This window comes from Callithrix jacchus, chromosome 7, assembly GCF_049354715.1.
Source record: "Callithrix jacchus isolate 240 chromosome 7, calJac240_pri, whole genome shotgun sequence".
Classification (NCBI taxonomy): Eukaryota; Metazoa; Chordata; class Mammalia; order Primates; family Cebidae; genus Callithrix; species Callithrix jacchus.
The window spans coordinates 85,505,862-85,523,818 of NC_133508.1; the positions used below are offsets into that span (position 1 = coordinate 85,505,862).

The 17,957-nt window shown below is 43.5% G+C and overlaps 1 protein-coding gene across 28 annotated transcripts in view; it reads right to left on the reverse strand.

Moving 5' to 3' along the window:
• Nucleotides 1–17,957, reverse strand: part of LOC100393071 (BEN domain-containing protein 5) — a 1,596,666-nt gene that overhangs the window by 271,499 nt on the left and 1,307,210 nt on the right. For 21 of the 28 annotated variants that reach the window (XR_013520038.1, XM_078331670.1, XM_078331666.1 and 18 more), the window contains 2 exons: nt 11,038–11,171; nt 8,615–8,999 (listed from right to left, as the gene is read on the reverse strand). The exons of the other annotated variants lie outside the window; for them this stretch is intronic. Coding sequence is in view for 20 of the 21 variants with exons in the window: in XM_078331670.1 (XP_078187796.1) it covers nt 8,615–8,999; nt 11,038–11,171 (519 nt within the window). In the remaining variant the exon portion in view is untranslated. The remainder of the gene's footprint in view (nt 1–8,614; nt 9,000–11,037; nt 11,172–17,957) is intronic. 28 annotated transcript variants of the gene reach the window in all.

Below are 17,957 nucleotides of genomic sequence, written 5' to 3' on the forward strand. Positions count from 1 at the left end.
CCTGAAGGCAGAAGTTAAGAGGAGGCAAAGTTTGATCACATGGTGGATGTCTGCCTATCAAATCAATCCATGATCCTGACCTCAGTGGATACTCCCTTCAGGCCATGAGCCCTTCCAGAATAGGGACCATATGGGATTCATCTTTGCTAAATGGCTGTGATTGATTCACCTGGCTCATTGGAAAGCGCATCCCAGGCCACTCCAATGGGGAAGTGACCCCATGAACCACCTGAAGGAGTGGCTGGGGTTGTGCTTGCTCTCACCTAGGTCTGCAACCTCATCGTTTCCTCCTACGCAGCCCTTCACTGTGCCATCTAACCAGAACTACTTTCAGTTCCTTGAATAAGCCAGCTTCTCTTACAACTCCAAACCTTTGTATAGGCTCCTTAAGTTCCTTAACTTGGGGCCTCCTCCAGCCACCCAAAACTCCCCTGCCCCAGCCATGTAAGGAGTTCTCCTGCGAGCTCAGGACCAAAGTAAGCCTTACCCTGCATCCCAGCTGTCTGCTGATGAGACTGTGACTTCTTTAAGGCAACAAGGGGGGCTTAACAATTGATTTCTTTGTGCCTAGCACCGGGCTCAGAACAAAAGAAGGATCCAATAATGTTCCCTGCACAAAAACATTTCCCTACAGTCAGAGCTATCCAATAATGGGATAGACTGCACTGAAGGCAGTGAGTGAGTTTCCTGTCTCTAGGGGAATGTTACTGGAGGCTGGGGACTGCATGGCAGGGAGACTACAGAAATCTTCCTGTCCTGTATAGGAGGCTAGATGAGGTCCTAAGACCTTAGAACTCTGGGGTTCCTTATAGGACTAAGGTCTTAGGACGTCAGGAATTACCCCTCCCCCCACCTGCCACATACTCAGAATGCCCCGTGGAGCAGCAAGGGAGAATATGGCCAGCCTCTAGGACCTGCTGAATCCTGGCAGCCAAACTAATTCCATCCACCCATGTTGGCTGAACACAAACTGCTTAATGATACAGGGTTCATGAAACCTTATATATTCTGATTCCACATGGCATAGATATGTCTTTTCCCTTCTCTGGGCCTCAGTTGCCCATCTATAAGATGGGGTGAAAGGTTGAACTGGGCTCTCAAAAGAGAGAATTTCAAAGAAAACACTAGGAATTATCTGGTTGGTTCTTGAGGCTATGTAGCCTAGTAAGGCTGAAACTAAGAAGACATGGTGGGCTTTTCAATTAACCAGGAAATATTCATCTAACAGCTCAAGGGTCCTGAAGTTGCAGAACGCACTGCAGTACTGGATGGTTTAATGGCCAACAATGAAGGCCTAATCAGGAGGCAGGCAAAAGGGACAGTGCCGCAGAAGCACGTGGCTGAGGGACTCTGTGATCAGACTGCCTCATGCTTAGAAAAGCATGAGGGGCCCCAGTTTTGAAACCTGGTTCTACCCTTTCCTGAGTCTGTGGCCTCAGGCAAGTTACCTAATCTCTCTGAGCCTGTTTTATCCACTGCTGAGGTTGTTTTATATGTGGAAAGTATTTAGTGTCTGGCGCAAAGCAGGTTTTCCTAGAGGCCAGGCTTTGCCTGTAATTAATCCTTCCCACCTCCATTTCCTGACTGGCAAATCCAAAAGAAAACAAGCCTGTCACATGGCAATATGGAAGGCAAAACCCTGCTCTAATGGAGAAACACATTCCCATTCTAACAATGGAAAAAAAAAACCTAGCAACTTCCTCTGGATGTTCTACATACCTAGGCAGTTGTTAGAAAAGGGAAAGCCTGGTGTTGTCCCTCAACCCTATCCACACTGCCCCCAGGAAAACGGAGTCTAGAGAGAAAGGGGTAGGAGGGTCCTGAATTGTTCAGCCACCCTGAAATCAACTTTTAAAATAATCTGGGATTATTTTAAACTGTGCCTAATTCTGATTTGGGCAACAGTTCAAAAAAAGTCCTTCAAAGTAGATGATGAGCAGTATTTTTCAGACAGACTACTCTACTTCTTACTACTAGAGCTCTTCCTGCCATCTGAATTGAGTAGGGTACAACAGTTTTTGAAACTGCCCCACCACTAACTCTAGAGTGGCAGGCAGACTGTGCATCTCCTGGGCCTTACCTCCACAGGGAGATGCAAACACCTAACTGGACAAATGGCTCTTCTCCACCATTTCCGGGCCTTTTTCGAAGCTCAGCTTTTTTGGTGTACCCCTGCTCACTGTGAGAATGAACTGAGGCAGACGGGAAAGAGAAAGGAAAGAGCTCTGAGATAAATAGGCCCCAGAAAGAGAGTCCTGACAAACAGAACATTCAGCCACAACTGATGATGTCTAAAAAAATCCAGGGCATCAGATGGAGTGGTGAGAGCTAGAGATGGGAAGATGGAATTTTGTCCAGGAAAAGTTGGGAGTGGTAAAGGGCAAATTCCGTAAGCTACAGACCAGCGAGTCTGAAATCAAGTCCATGCATAGTTGTAAAATAGACTGTTCAAATATGATTTCTAGAGACTTACAAGAGAAAGTAGGAAATCTCTAGGAGACATCCAGGGTTGACCAAAGATTAAGACATGCCGGACTATCACATCTGTGTTCTGCTGTAGGACAATTCATGCCTATGATGTGCCAAGCCTTATATACACATTTTCTCATGCACATCTTCAAATGATCCTACATCCTAATGCAGAACCTACTGAGTGCCTACTATATGCTGGCCTCCAGGCAGATGACTTTACTGCATTTGCTCATTTCCTCCTTTTAAGAACCATAGTAGGTGATACTGTCATTCACTCTGTTGTACAGATGAGGAAATTAAGGCCAAGGAAGTTAAGTAAATTGCCTGAGGCAACAAAATTAGAACTTGGAAGAGCTGGAGTTCAAAACACGAGTATTTCTGATCTCAGAGCCCATGTGGGCTCTTAATCACTGAGCTGGTTCTCCTGCCTGAATGTAGTGGGCTTTAAGGCACCTATATTACAGAGGAGAAACAGAGACCTAAGAAGGGTTAAACAATGTATATCAAGTTACACAGGTAATAAATCAAGACAGCTGAGATTCAAACCCAAGTAGTGTCTGCTGCCGAAGCTCATGTTGTCTCCAGTCAGGAGAAAACCAGCATGAAGCATTTGGCAGACAGTAGCTGCCTTTTCTAAGGTACCATCAGAGACCTGGGCTTAAAGAAACCAGTTCAGACTGCAAAGGATTTTAAAGATCAAAGCTAGTATTTTAACGGACCTTGGACAGCACACAAGGCACAAACTCAGAGGGTTACAGAGGTGTTAGCCATGCAGCTCTAAAAAGTTGAAACAGAGATGCAGGCCGCAATGGCTTTCTCCTTTTTCAGAACTTTCAGCCAGCTTATGATCTAGCCAACAGGACATTATCTCTTCTTTTTGCATTCTCCTCTCTAGAATGGAGATAATAATCCCTACCTTTTGCAATAAGACTATCTGAATTGCCCAATGAGATAAAAATGTCAAGGTGCTTTGAAACCTGTACAATGCCATGCACATGTGAATTACTGTTATTACTCTAGTTATCTATGCCTCTTCTGGTTAGAATTCATCATTTTTGCCTATATTCCCTGACAAAGCATACATGAAATCTAAAACCATCATCTGCCTCTCTCCTGCAATTACAGAATGATTTTATTTGCCTGGTGTCATGCTGCGTACATGTTTGTGCTCCCTGTGAGACTTGTGTGCATCCTGAAAGCAAGGATTACATCTGCTCCTCTTTGTATTCCTCACAGAGCCCTTGAGAATCTTATTTGAACTAATGTTACCCGAGTCACACCACAATGAAATATACTATCTAAGTGGTACTTACAGTGTAAGAAACTGGGGAGGACACCGTAGCCTTGGACTTTGCCTTCTAAGAACAGGGAATCTAGCTGAGGAGAAACCAAGAGAGACCCTCGAATTTACTCCATTCTCATACATGGGGGTTTACCCTCCCCCAGTTGGGTCTCTATTGTTCTGCTTCCCTTAATCCCATAAAATTCTCTGTGGCTGCCAACGCCCAGTTTAAATGCACTATTCTAATCTACTTGTGAATTGTTTTTAAAAAGGCAGTCTGTCTTGTTCATTATATTATTCCCAGCACCTAATCCAGTCCTGGCACAAAGGAAACTCTCAGTAACTGTTCACTGAATAAAATAAATAAGTAATAGATGTATATACACGCAAAAACATCTGTATCTTGTAAATTGATATGCCACCATGTTTTGTCCATCCTCAGCATTTACTTATTTGGGGGAGGGTGGGCAGGAAAGGGAGAAAGAGGAAGAGGGGACTGGCATTTATTGAACTCTTACAGTATAGGGCCAAAGTTATTACATATGCTTCCTTATTTATTTTTGACAGTGGAGGAGGACGAGCTTCCTTCCCATCAGAAAGGGTTGTTTACCATGCTAAGATCATAGACAAGGAAAGTTCTGTTTTACAAAGAGATGATGTCCTTGGTGGGGAGTAAAGGGGATGGAGGGGACACCCCCATGTTGGGAAAAATGAAGTCTAAGAGCTAAAGAAGGCCATGTGAGTGAGAGTCCAGAGAGAGGCACACAGGACCAGGGGTCAGGAGACCCTTAGGAATAAGCTAGTGACAGTTTCCGGGCTTGTTTCCTTGTCAGCAAAATGAAGGTGACAGTCTATAGCCTAAGTTCTTTCACAACTCCATGACTCCATGTTGGAATGCTTCCTGTTAAATCCATCTTTTCTTGTGTGTAAAACAAATGAATGAATAAATGTATGAGTGAAGACGTGTACGATTCAATGAAGCCTCTGAAATGTACTCTCTTGCTGCTATCCCCCACCCTTGGGTGTGGCTCCATCTTTCTGACCCCAACCGCCCAAGGTGTGCCATTATAACTCCTGGCTGCTAACGGACCTGTTTCCCACTCTGAGTCCCCATCAGTCTCCCAAGGGTCTCCTGATGATCAGTCTGTAAAGACCAGACTATGGCTCTCCACTACCATCTACCACTCTTAGGACTCCACTACTTGGGTGAGTCAATAATGATACTTCCTGGCAGGTAGATTTCTTTTGAAAACTAAGCACCTCCTAACCTGTTGGCCTCTCTCGTCTCTGAATTTGCCTGTTACGGTGTGAATGATCCAGCACCCAAGCCAGGCAAAGGCCCGAGCTAGGTCCTAGCTGAGGTGGACAGATGAAAATACTCAAGGACGTGCCTCCAGGAGCAACACTCAAATGAAGCCCAGGGGGCAGAGAATGAGAAAGCCTGGGCCTTACATCAATCCTAAGCCAGGACATGTCCTAAGCTAGGACGTGTTTCTCAGAGGGCCAGTGAAACTGAGAGTCAAACAAGGCTCTCTCATTTGCTTTCTGGTTGCTCTCTGCCTTCTTATAGATCAAGATCTGTTACAGCAAGGGGATATCTTACCAGACTTTCCAAGAGAGAGTTCTCCCTTCAGATGGTAACCTCTCCCCCAGAACTGGTATCTGCATTTTGATTACATGTTTACCTCTGTCACTACCCTCTCCCTACTTCCTAATGTCTTAGTCTTCTTCGTATCTCACCAAGTTCCTGGGCTCAGAAAGTATTTGGTCAATGTTAGCTGACTGAATAAACAAACATATATAACCCTTCTTACATTCTATAATGTAAGAGGACACTGAGGTAGAGAAGTTAGTTAACCTGCCCAAGGTCATAGAGCCAACTACAGCTGGGGTGCCTGAGTTAAAAGTCAAAGTTAACCCTGTCTTACCTCCTCTAGTAAATGATGTTGAACAGGAGCTAACAGTAATCAAGCATTAATAGAATGTCAGGCACTATGCTGTGTGTCACAAGGCTGTAGCACTATCTGTCATTCCCATTTTACAGATGATAGCACTGAGGGTCAGAGACATACATGCGCTTTGCCGAAATTGCTCCTCACTCTCCCCATCTACTCATTCCTGCTTCGGTAACAAAAATTCATCCTTCAGGCTTCAGCCTAAAAGTTGTTTCCTTCAGGAAGCCTTCCTTCTTTGACCTCTAGAAATCAGGTGGGTACTCCCCTCTGCTGTCCCACAGTCCTCCATGGTTTTGTTCCTACAATGGCATTTATGTACTGTGCTGTCATTGATTGTTTCAGGATCTGTTTCCCTCATCAAACTTTAAACTCCTCAAGGGCAGAGGGCAAGAGCTATATTGCAAATATACTGAATTCCTACACTAGGCAAGATGCCTGGCATGTAGCAGGAGACCAGGAAGTATTTGTGGAAGAAAACAAGGACATAGGAAAGGGAGGAAAGAAGGACATAAATTTCTGAAAGCCATAGAGTTGAGAAGTAGGGAAGTTGGGATTTGATTCCAGGCCTACCTGGTTCCAAAGACTATATTTCCATGAAAACATACAACCTCCTTTTAAGAGTAGAGATCCTTTCTTTCATTTTACTCTTGTGGATTTGTCTTGGAACTTAGCACATTACCATTCTCCTGTTAACATGTGCAAATCAACAAACTTTTAAGCTTTTGCTGATGAGGGACAGACGGTGTGATTTTCCAGGATGCCTGCAGCCCTGAGAGGACAGGGTGGGTGCTCTATGCATACTTGAGGCTCAAGCTGATTTATGTTGAGTCCAGCCCATTGTAATGATGATAGTGACCCAGATCAGCGAAGAGCTAGCCACTGGCCTGTGCAACGGCCTTCAAGGCCTGTGGGGTGAGAGAGCCTAGAAAGATCGAGACACTGGAACTATGCTTCAGGTCAAGTTTTTTTTTTTTTTTTTTTTTTTTTTTAACATGTTTTAGGACTAAAAGAAGCATATAAGGATGTAAAATGCAGGGTATCCTATTACCCCAGAGGCTTAGGAGTGGTTTCCAGAGTTTAAGGCGAGTTCATAATCATGAAAAACAGGTACTTTCCCTGGGAGTTGCAAGAAGTACGAAGAATTTTTGTTTTGGGGGTACTTCCCCGAGAGCTTCCAAGAAGTTTATAAAAGGCACAGCCTACAAAGCACACTGAAAGTAAAAATTATTCACTTCAAGATTGGGAAACATTTTTTTCTCTCTCAAAATTTCAGTTATCCCCATCCCCATCATGCTACGAAACCAATACAGCTTTTACCAATTTTTACATTTATGATTTCTCTTTGAGATTTTATTTTAATAAACAATTTTACTAACTTTTGAAGTGGCAAACCATATGCAACTTTTAGTGTCCCTGTCAGCCTCTATAAACTGTGACTTGGCACAATGGCCAGGGCAATGATAGAGGTGGAGAGTGGACAAACTCCAGTCTATGAACTGAGTGACTGAAGTTGAGATAGAACTCTACCTCTGCCTCCTAAATGACTCTGTCCCAATGCAGTTTCCTTTTCTATGACAAGGGCATGAAAAGGCCTCTCTGCTGACTCCTTGGACCATCCAGAAGATCTACTGAGCCACTACCTTCGGGACATACTTTAAGAAGCAAATGACACCTACAAATATAAGTAAAGTAGGGTGAAAATGCATCAAAGAAGAATGAAGCTTCATATCTAAATATATTGTCTAGATAATGGAAACCTTCCATCATAAGTGCAAAACTGTATTTGATTTTAACTTTGGGGATATTTCTAGATTAGATTACTACCTTCTTTAAGCAAAGCACACTGACTCAGAGTTATTTATTAGTTACTGTCCTCAGGGGCTATGGAGGCAGTGAACCTGTGTTATACTGATTTTCTCAATACTGAATGGCCTCTATCTTTTACAGTTCTGGATTCTTATGTTTTGAAAGCATTTTTCTGTCTTTTCCTCTCCGGTAAGCAGTCATTTCTTCTGGCTGTCCAGGCTGCTGCCTTTCAGGTTTCTCAATCCCTGCTTCTAAACCACTTTAGATCAGAAAACCTAAAAACCTGATTAGTTAAAATAGGGTGCAATATTAAGAGCCTATTGAGTTCCATGAGCAAAGCAAAGGAGCTTTATACATCTTCATATTCATCTTCCTAAGGTCACGTGCCTCCCTGCTCAAAAGCTTTCTAATGCTTTCCATTCCTACCAAAACAAGTCCAGACATCCCGGGCTGGTAAAGTTTTCAAGGCCTTCCATCTTCTGTCCTCAAAGCACATTTGCATTATTCCTCTCAGTGTGCCCCAGGTATTTATTTTCCCATGCTCAAGAGTCTGCTCAGCCTCCTCTTGTGCCTTGAAACACTGCCCACCCTTCAAAGCCCAGTACCTTACTGAAGTCTCTCTATACCCTCGGTTACAAACAACCTCTCCAACCCCTGAACTTTTTCATATTATTTTTTCAGCATCCTCCTCTGGCATTTATCACTTTCTGACTTAAACTAATACATGTTGTTAGGATCATGTCTACTTCTTTTTACTATCCTGAAACCACCCTGGAGGGGTTCCCTACAATCCCTGGTACTGCCCCTTGCTGAGTGAATGCATAAATGAGTGAGCAGTGATAAAGATTTTGTCAGCTCTTATTCTCTGAGCCATGTTTGACAATGTTCCCATAGCCGAGGCTGCTGCAAACATAAGCTCCTATCAGATTCACTAGGAGTGGGGAGTGACTCTTTCTTGAGGTTACTGAGAAGCCAAGTGTCTGTCCTTTCCTAGCCTCAGGGGCACTTGGCTTGCCTCTCCCCTTTCCCCTCCTGGAAGAGGATCTGCAAGAAGTACTCCACCCAGGTAGAGTGGTATGTGGCCTGCTGGGGCACTCACCGCTGCCAAGCCGCAGGAGCAACACGTCCTGGAGCCTCCGGTTAAGGTCACGGAGCTCCTTCATTTCGGACACAAGTGTCCCGTACTCCTTGAGCTTCTTGGCCTGCTGCACCAGCTGCCTCCGAGTCCGCTCCAGCTCCTGCTGGAGGTGGCGCATCTCCTCCTGTTGCTGCTGGTAGTTGCGCAGCAGCTCCTCATACAGAGCCCGGGGCACCACAGCATCTTCAAGACTGTCCATGTCCTCTGTGCCTGGTGAGGCCTCCACGAAGACCTCTTCCGGACACGTGTTATGGCCCAGGCTCAGGCCGTTCTGCTTCTCTAGCCGAGCCACCACTGCCTCGATGCTCTTGTGCGCCACTTCGCTCGGCTTCCGCCCCTCAGGTCTCTGTGTAGGACAACGAGAATCAGTTCAGGCAAGGGCAGCTGGGACTTTCTTGGACTGCAGCTCAATATTTCCCCAGACAATCCTAAAATCACAGAATCACAGAACATCAGTGCTTGAAGAAACCTGTGCAAACACTTAGTCAAAGCCCTTCATTTTATAAATGGGGAAACAGAGGCTCCGAGTGGGGAAGGGGCTTGCCCAAAGTCATACAGTCAGCCGGTGGCAGAACCAGGACACTGGTTTCCCAGGCCTGCACTTTTTCCTTTTTACCACTCTGCCTCCTGGATGCGTATACCATGACTACCCTTCCCAACATCCCAGACCCCAGCCCACCCACAATGCCTGGGCAGTGACTTGCTCATGAGGGTGTTCAATATTTATTTGTGGAGAATCAACGAGAAATCAGGTCAGGCCAAGTGGTCCCAGAGGAGTCACAAATTTCTTCAACAAAAACATAAAATTCCTCCCCTAAAGGCAATTCACTGTGTAAACTTTCCGTAATGAAAGCTTTAGATGGAAAGGGTGTGAAAAACTCATCTACTCGAATCTAGGGCAGAAAACATGTCTTATTTTCTGTTTCTTCTCTGCCTACTCACTCAGAACTGGCTCTCAGTAGGGGCTTGAAAAATGTTTACTCAACTGAAAAGTTCAAAGAATTCTAGCATTGAAAGGTACTTTCGGTTTAACTTCCTTATGTTACAGATGAGAACACTGAGGGTCAGAGAGGGGAAGGACTACACTTCAGGTTACACGGTGAGATACAGACAGAGCCAAAACCAGAATTTGGAATCTCACTTCCAGCACAAGGGTCCTTCCCCCACATCTGCCAGCCTCTCCCTCAGCAAGACAGAGGATAGAGAGAGGATAGTTCATTTACAGGAGAATTAATTATCTAGGATCCCCCAGGGCCTGGGGTTCCCGTGCTTGAGGAAAATCTAGCTCAAGTAGTCATAGCTTCCACTGAGGGGCAGTGAGAGTTACAGGATCAACTAACTGAATTCTTCACTCAGGGCGGGAGGGTTAGGAGCTTTCCTGACTGGGGCACTGGTAGGAAGTGCAGACAACTGAGGACATGAGATTCCAGGCACTTCTCACAAAGTTTCAGCAAATTTAAGGAAAACCAAACCAAACTCAGCCCTATGGAACCATGACTCTGATACTGTGTTAAATGACAAAATCTTAAGTAGTTTTATCTGCTGGGTAAGGTGCTACTAGTGTATATGAATCTATCATTTGTCTAAAGTGATCACTACAATATGTCTGTGTCACTATAATGTGAGACCCCTGGAGGCAGAGACCAGGTACCAGCACCGGGCCAGGCCCATAGCAGGAGTACAGTGAATGCTGTGAACTGAAATCAACTATGTTCCTCGGGAACATCCTCAACCTTGTGTCCAAAATCAGACCATGGTCAATGTAGAAGACAGCCCATTTCCTTATATTCCTTCTCCCTTCCTCTCAGGTATCTACTGCACAGATAAAAACAGCTAGCTTGCCAAACAAGATTTTCAGCAGTTTCCAAAGTGAAGGCTGGAGCAGACCAACTGGGGCACACAGAAAGAAAATGCAACCTCATGCATTATCATCTAACCCAGGGTCTCACAAATCCCTTCTGTGAACTTTGTGTACTTCCCAATGAGTCCAGCCTTAGCTGTTTGGAGGCAATCTGATAGTGACTGGCTCTAAACTTCTGCCCAAGAACAGCTGCGTAACGTTCTTGGAGCTCAGCAGTGACCTCTCCAGAGCTGTGGGCCAAGGCGAAACACATCGTTCCAAACCTCCAACAGCGATCACACTGCATAGACTATGCAAACAGGACTGTGCTTGGTGGCACAGCATGAATCAGGGCTCTCTGGAAAGTTGGCCAGGAAGGCAAATACGCACTAGTTGTCCCAAGCTTCCCCTCCCCTGAAAAAATCATGGCCTGTGATACCAGGGGACATTTACATGGGGAGAGGAAGCCAGACTGAAATTCTTTAGCTATGAGATATCTGAAAATTCTCCCACATGCTTCCAAAGAAAGAAAAGATTTTGTTACCTTGATGTGTCTAAGCTGTAAATCTTCTTCCCCATAATCTTTAACCTCTCCATCTTCTTCTACATGATTAAGAGAAAGCTTGGGGATTTTTATTTTCTTCTGCATCACACTGTTTTCAAGGTCAGATTTGTCTTCTAAAATGCATATCAAGAGAACAAGGTTCATCATGAGTTAAATGAATCATTATGAGTTCAAAATGCCCAAAACCTCAAATGCTAGAAACTAATTGAGGCCAGACCAGTCAAAAAGGAAAAGTAAACAAACTCAAAGCTGGTTCCCTCTTGCATGCAGGGATCCTAGTATCAATGCAGATCAAACTCTAGGATCAAGGGTGTTTGCTAAAAGCACTGCCATACAAAGTGTTGAAACAGCACCCAATGAATTTGCTTAGGGGTTTTTCAAGTATATCCTAAAGGGTACCCTTTTATGGAATTCTAAACTCTTGAATTGGAACAGCCCTTAGATTGCTATCTTGTCTAAACTAAAATGGCACATGAATCCCTCAACTCAACTGAGATCTTTCTAAGCCAAGTGTCTTCCCAGAAGAACTTGGAGGGTTTCTGTCAGTTCAAGTATCATAGGCATGAGAGGGATTATAGCTGATAGGGATGTAAGGCCTATGCTAGAAGGGAAGGGATATTTTCACAGCCCTGACACAAGGCAGGCTGAGGTAAGGCAGATGGGGGAAGAATAGCATTTATCCCCTTTTTACTGGTATTGAATCTCAGCATGACTGAGTGTGAGGGACCTCAGCATACAAGTCATCCAACTCTCTCATGTTACACGAGGAAATTCAAACCCAGAGGATGGAAGAGGCCTGCCCACCACATGAGTCTGAGGAAGAGAAGAGCCAGGAGTGGGAAAGAGGCCCCTGGCACCTCGCCCACTGCTTACGTGTGCTCACAACACCTACTAAATGTAAAGCACTACGCAAATACAAAAGGATATTATTTCTCTTCATTTTCTCATTCTTTAATCTCAACCCCAGATAATCTGTTTTTTGCTTTTTCTGCACAGATTTCAAACTGGACTTTTCAGACTTGTCTCTCATTGAATATGTCCAAAAATAAAAGTTCAAACAAGAGGGCTCCAGAGGTAAAAATCTGAATCTTCTCTGAAACTGTCCCCTTGTAGTAAAAGACTTTGTGTGCAGGGCTTAAACTGACACTTTAGAGACTGCTGTTTCTCATAGTCCTCCAAGGTTCCCAACTGCTATAGCCTAAATGCATTTTGTAGCATGTTGCCCAATGTTGGATGTAGCATATGGCCAGGTAATTAGTTAAATCCAATCTCCAAAGGGTGTGTGTGTGTGTGTGTGTGCACGCGCACGTGTATTTGCATGTGTTAAACATGCTCTTACACTGTTCCCAGGCCAGGCTTCTCTCCTCACTTGTTAGTAAAGCTGAGAAGGCAGCTTATAAGCACATAACTATTCCAGAATGTACTCAAATGCTGAGTCTTCCCAAATGGTCTTAGGGCTGAAGGCCCAGCTGGTCAGAGGTGGGAGTTCAGTATCAGAGACTTAAGTGGTGAACCTCAGCTTTTCTATGACGGGATGAGGTGGATAAGGGCCTTAATCTCTCTGAGCTCAGGTCTTTCCTCATAATGGAGGTTGTGAGAATGAAAGTGATAAGTCACGTAACTCACTGAACAGTGCCTGCTCCACACTGGGCATTCAGTGGATGGCACAATTTAATTGGTACTATCAACGTGTCCTGAATAATTTTCTTCTCTTAAGCATAAAGTGAATAGAGATTTAATTAAAAAAAAAAGCCAAAGAAATGATTTAAGTAGGGTAAGGATGATAAATGAACTGCCCAGATAAAAAAAAAGAGGTGGTCTTTGTTAAGAAGCCCCTACTGATGAAAATGGCCTTTCCCACTGAGCAGAGGAGCAATCCTCGGGTTTCTATTTTCACAACAATGGCTCTTTCTTGCACTCTTTGTGCCTATAAAATACATCCAATGGGTTAAGCATGAACGACAATAGGGACTCTGGTTTTTCTAAAAGAGCAACACTTTCCCTCCTACAAATCATTGCTGACTTCTAAGTCAAAAGGCTGTTAAAATGTAAAACCTAAAGAAAGTACTTCAGATGAAATTATTTTCCAATGGTGTGTGTGTGTGTGTGTGTGTGTGTATGTGTGTGTAAAACAGACAAAAAGAGAGAAAGAGAGAGGATGAGAGGGTGGTATTAGGAATTCTGAAATGTGTTGGGGCCAAGCTCCTGGGCTACTCTTCAGTTTGACAAGGTCAAGGGCAAAGTTTGACATGCAGCCACCAAACTAGAAATGAGAAGCTATGCTATGCCTCCCTGGGCTGAAACTCTGTAGCTCAAGATCACGTTGGCGTGGAGAAAAGCAACTAGGTTAACATCTGGATGGAGAATGATCCTCAGATCATCCAATTCTACCTTTTAAAATGCAGATGAGAAAAATGAGGTTCTAAACAGTGAAGTCTGTGCAGCCATCCATGCAACTCTCAGGCCCAGGAATAAAGGAGGGGTAGGATGAACGGGGCCCCCATCCTGGAGAGCTCACTGTTGTGCAAGGTCACAGAAGTTAGTGTCATAACATGAATGTAGAACTCAGGCCATATAACCCAGATCCAGAGCTTTGCCTTCTACACCTCGGCTTAACATTTACTGAGCATTTACTCTGTGGGATCTAAACTGGGCCCTGGGGACACAGATGAACAAATACCCAGTTGGGGATATAAGATAAAAACACAAGAAAAGATAACCCAAGATCTCAAATGCTGAATTTGAATAAAGGAGAAGTAACTGCTAAAGGATTTTAGAAGCAAGGGAGATCACCTGGGTCAGTATAACCCTGGAAGGCTTTTGAAAGGAGGTGGCATTTGAGCAAGACTCCTTACTTGCTAGGTGATCTTGAGTAAGTTAATTTACTTCTTTGAGACTATTTCCTCATCTATAAATTGAAGTAAATAATTCTACTCACATTGCCAGAACATTGTGAAGGTGATCAATTTTGCGTGTTAAAAACTTGAGCAGAGTGAATGGCACTTCAACAGTTGGTGCTTATAAAAGGATAGCCATTTAAAGGATGGTAAGAATCTAGACTACAAAAGGCGGGTAAAAAGTAGAAGCCAAATGGGGAAGGCTGGGAAATATTTAGACTGAAAAAATTGTTATAAAAGATAGTTCAGTTACAGGCAGGAGGGAGAGGTGAGAAGGGAAGATAAGGTGGTTGAAACTAGAGAATACGCGGCCTTGAATGCCAAGTTGAGAAGAGCTGAGGCTCCGTGTACAGAGGTGGAATAAAGTAGGAGTCCAAGTCCTGTATTCCAAGTCCAGCTCTGTCACTTGGTAGGTGTGAGATGTCAGGCAAGCTGCTACCTCACTGAGCATCATTTTTCTCTGTAGAAATGGAGATACAAAATCTAACTCAAGTGAGGATCAAATCAGCTCAGTAAATGTTCCTTAAAAACAACAGAGCCCTGTGTAGACAAAGGCACAGTGGATGACAGAGCTCAGCAAGGATTGCCTGCTGGCTTCTGCTGGCTTGGGGCAGGCTTTCTTCTGGAGATAGAGACCTGCTTAGCTGCCTGAGATGGGAGACACTCCCCATCTAATGACAGGAGGCCTCATCCCCCCACAAACTATATCCAAGGCTCTAAGCTCTTCATCTAATTAGAATGCCCTTCTACTTCCTTGTGTGCTTGACAAACTCTGCTTAGTCTCCACTCATCTCCCTCCTCCTCAAAGATGCCTTACACATCTACACATCCTACAAACCTTTCTTTGTAGTCTATTATCTTAGTATTTGCAATTATCTGCTTAAAGATCTTATCCACTGGCATATGAGTAACCTCAGGGCAGGGCCCATATCATAGAACTATTCACACAATAGAGACTCATCAAACAAAAATGTTTAATGAAAGAATAATAAAAAGAGGCTACACCAATAAGCATATGAAAGGAGCTCAATCTTATCAGTCATTAGGGAAATGCAAATCCAAACTACAATGAGATACCACTTTATACTCATTAGGATGGCTCTAATCAAAAATAAAAGGAAAATAACAAGTGTTATAAAGAATGTAAAGATATTGGAACTCTCACATATTCCTGTTGGGGAATGTAGAATGGGCAGCCACAGTGGAGAACAGTATGGCAGTTCCTCAGAAAGCTAATTAGCATAACCCAGCAATTCCACTCCCAGGTGTACATGTCAATAAATGAAAACATATTACCCAAACAAAAACTCACATATGAATGTTCATAGCAGCATTATTCATTAACAGCCAAAAGGTAGGAAAAACCCCAACTGTCCATCAATTTATGAATGGATAACAAAATGTGGTATACCCATACAACAGAGTATTATTCAACCGTAAAAAGAAATGATGTACTGACTCATGCTACAACATGGATGAATCTTGAAAATATGCAAAGTGAAAGAAGCCAGACACAAAGGCCATGTATTGATTTCATTTATATGAAATGTCCAGAATGGGTAAACCCATAGAGACAAAAAGTAGTTCAGTTGTTACCAAGAGCAGGGAAAAAGGGCAATAAAGAGTGACTGCTCAGTGGGTAGCACGGATTCCTTTTCTTTTTGGGTTATAAAAATGTTCTGGAATTAAGCAGTGGTGATGGTTACAGAACATTGTGAATATACTAAAAAACACTCACTTGCACACACTTTAAAATGGTTAAAATGGTGAAATTCATATCAAATGAAATTAGGTGGCCACTTGTGGAATGTTTACTGCATGTCAGATACCTCTATAAAGAACTTCATATAAATTATCACACCTCACAACAACCCTGCAAGTAGGTATTATAAGCCACACTTCTTTTTTCTTCCAAAAAAGAAGAAATGAAGCTCAAATAAATAAATCTCTCTTCCTAAAGTCACACAGCTGGGAAGGTACAGAGTCAAGATGTGCTACAGATCTACGTGCCCCCTAAGCCTAAACTTTATCCGCTTTAAACACATTCCAGGAATATGGTAGAGCCAGAATAAATACTGAATGAAAGAGTGAATGATACCTCAGTTGAGGACATCCAAATTCCCCAGGACATCCAAATTCCCCAGGTTAAGCTCAAAGCAGAAGACCACTTTCCTCCTGCTTTCTTGCCACACCGCTTCCTCTGTCCTCTGTAAGTCTCCAGAAAGCATTAACCATCACTAGGCACAATAGAAACAGGTTGTGGCCAACCTTCAGGGCTTGAATGGGTTATTTGAAAAGGTAGACTGAACAGTCCAGGAAGCTCTGAAGTGCCAGGAATGAGTTCAGGAAAGGGACAGAAGCAGACAGCACCTTGACTCACATGCCTCCTGACCTGGATCCTGGCTGCCTTGATGCTTGGCCAAAGGGATTTCCAGGCTCCTCTGAGAGTTAACCACCTCCTGGCTCCATCCTAATACTTATCAGTCTCTTCCTGGACCCATGCTCCCAGGGTGAGGGTTCAGGAAGACCCAAGGCCTCTGATCATTCTTTTCTGCAGGCAGTGAACATTTACTAAGTTCCTGCTTTGGTTTCAGTGCTATGCTAAGTAGTCCTTGTGTTTTTGGTCCTTACAACCCAGATATGACAAGAACCCAATCAAAATGCAAAGTCAGACTTCCTGAGAGGCACTGGCTTATATAGGACAAATATCAGATCTCTACGCCTTCCTAACCCTAATCTTGAGTTGAAGGTATAGATACCTCATATCCATCGAAGATTACTGAACATTCAGCATCATCATAACAAATGGAAGAAACAGCTGGGAGAGGAAGGCCTAATATCTAGCAAAACAGTGCAGTCTTCTGAATCAGGTGGTCTTGATTTGGAATTCTGGCTTTGCTACATACTAACTGTGGGAACTTGGGCAAGCTAGTTAACCTGTCCAAGACTCAGTTTCATTAGCAGTAAAAAAGTGGGGATAATAAACTGTTTTCCAAAGAGATAGCACATATAAAAGCACCAAGCACAATGCCTTTCTTGTCATAGTGTTCAATAAATAGCAGCTATTACGCTACCCTTGTGTATTACCTGTTTGGCTTTTGTCCCATGGCGAAGAGAACCACGGCGGGGATCTGACACAGACTAAGACATGATGAAAGAGATGTTTTAGGAAGATTAATGTGACAGTGGCAAGCAAGATGAATGAGACATGAGAAGACAGAACACAGGGTGACAAGAAGCTATAACTCTTGACTGGTCACATGAATGTAGGTGAATGGTGGTGTGTGGATCATGTGGCATTTTAATGTGACTTTGGGATATGCTTCTGGCTTTGAATTCCAAGAAACCACAGAAAAAAACAGCAGTTAACTAGGAAGAATGAAGAAAGCTCTCTACTCAGCCAGTTTGTGCAAGTGCTCTTAAACAAAAATAAATGTGCAGCCTCTGAGGAGAAAATCATCACCAATCTTGACTTCGGGACTCTTTTATGTCCAGGGCAAGAAAACCACCAAAGATTTGGGCATTATCCTTTTCCTCCTCCTTTCTAGCTACTACAACGTCAGCTACTTGCATTCATCCATTCAACAAATACTGAGTGGGCACCTACTATGTGCCAGGCCCTTGGCAACAATCCTTACAAACTCACTATATTGAATCCCTACAATAATTCTACTGAAGCAGAAACTGAGGCTCAAAGAAGCAAGGTGGCTTTTCTAAGACATAAATGGCAGAGCCAGCATTTCAAATCAAGTCTGTTTAATACCCAGCCATGTTCCTATCACCTAATTATCCTTCAGGAACAAGAGAAAAATGATGAAGTTGCTATAACTTCCTCAAGTGGACTAAAAGGCACAACATATAAAATGATGAGTGTGTCAACATAACTTCCTAAAGTGCCTGCCTTTCTCCCAAGATCCTGCCTACAGAATTCCATTCTCTGACCCTAAGAGAATACTGTGAATTCCCAAATTGAAGTAAACACTATATAAATATGACCTGATG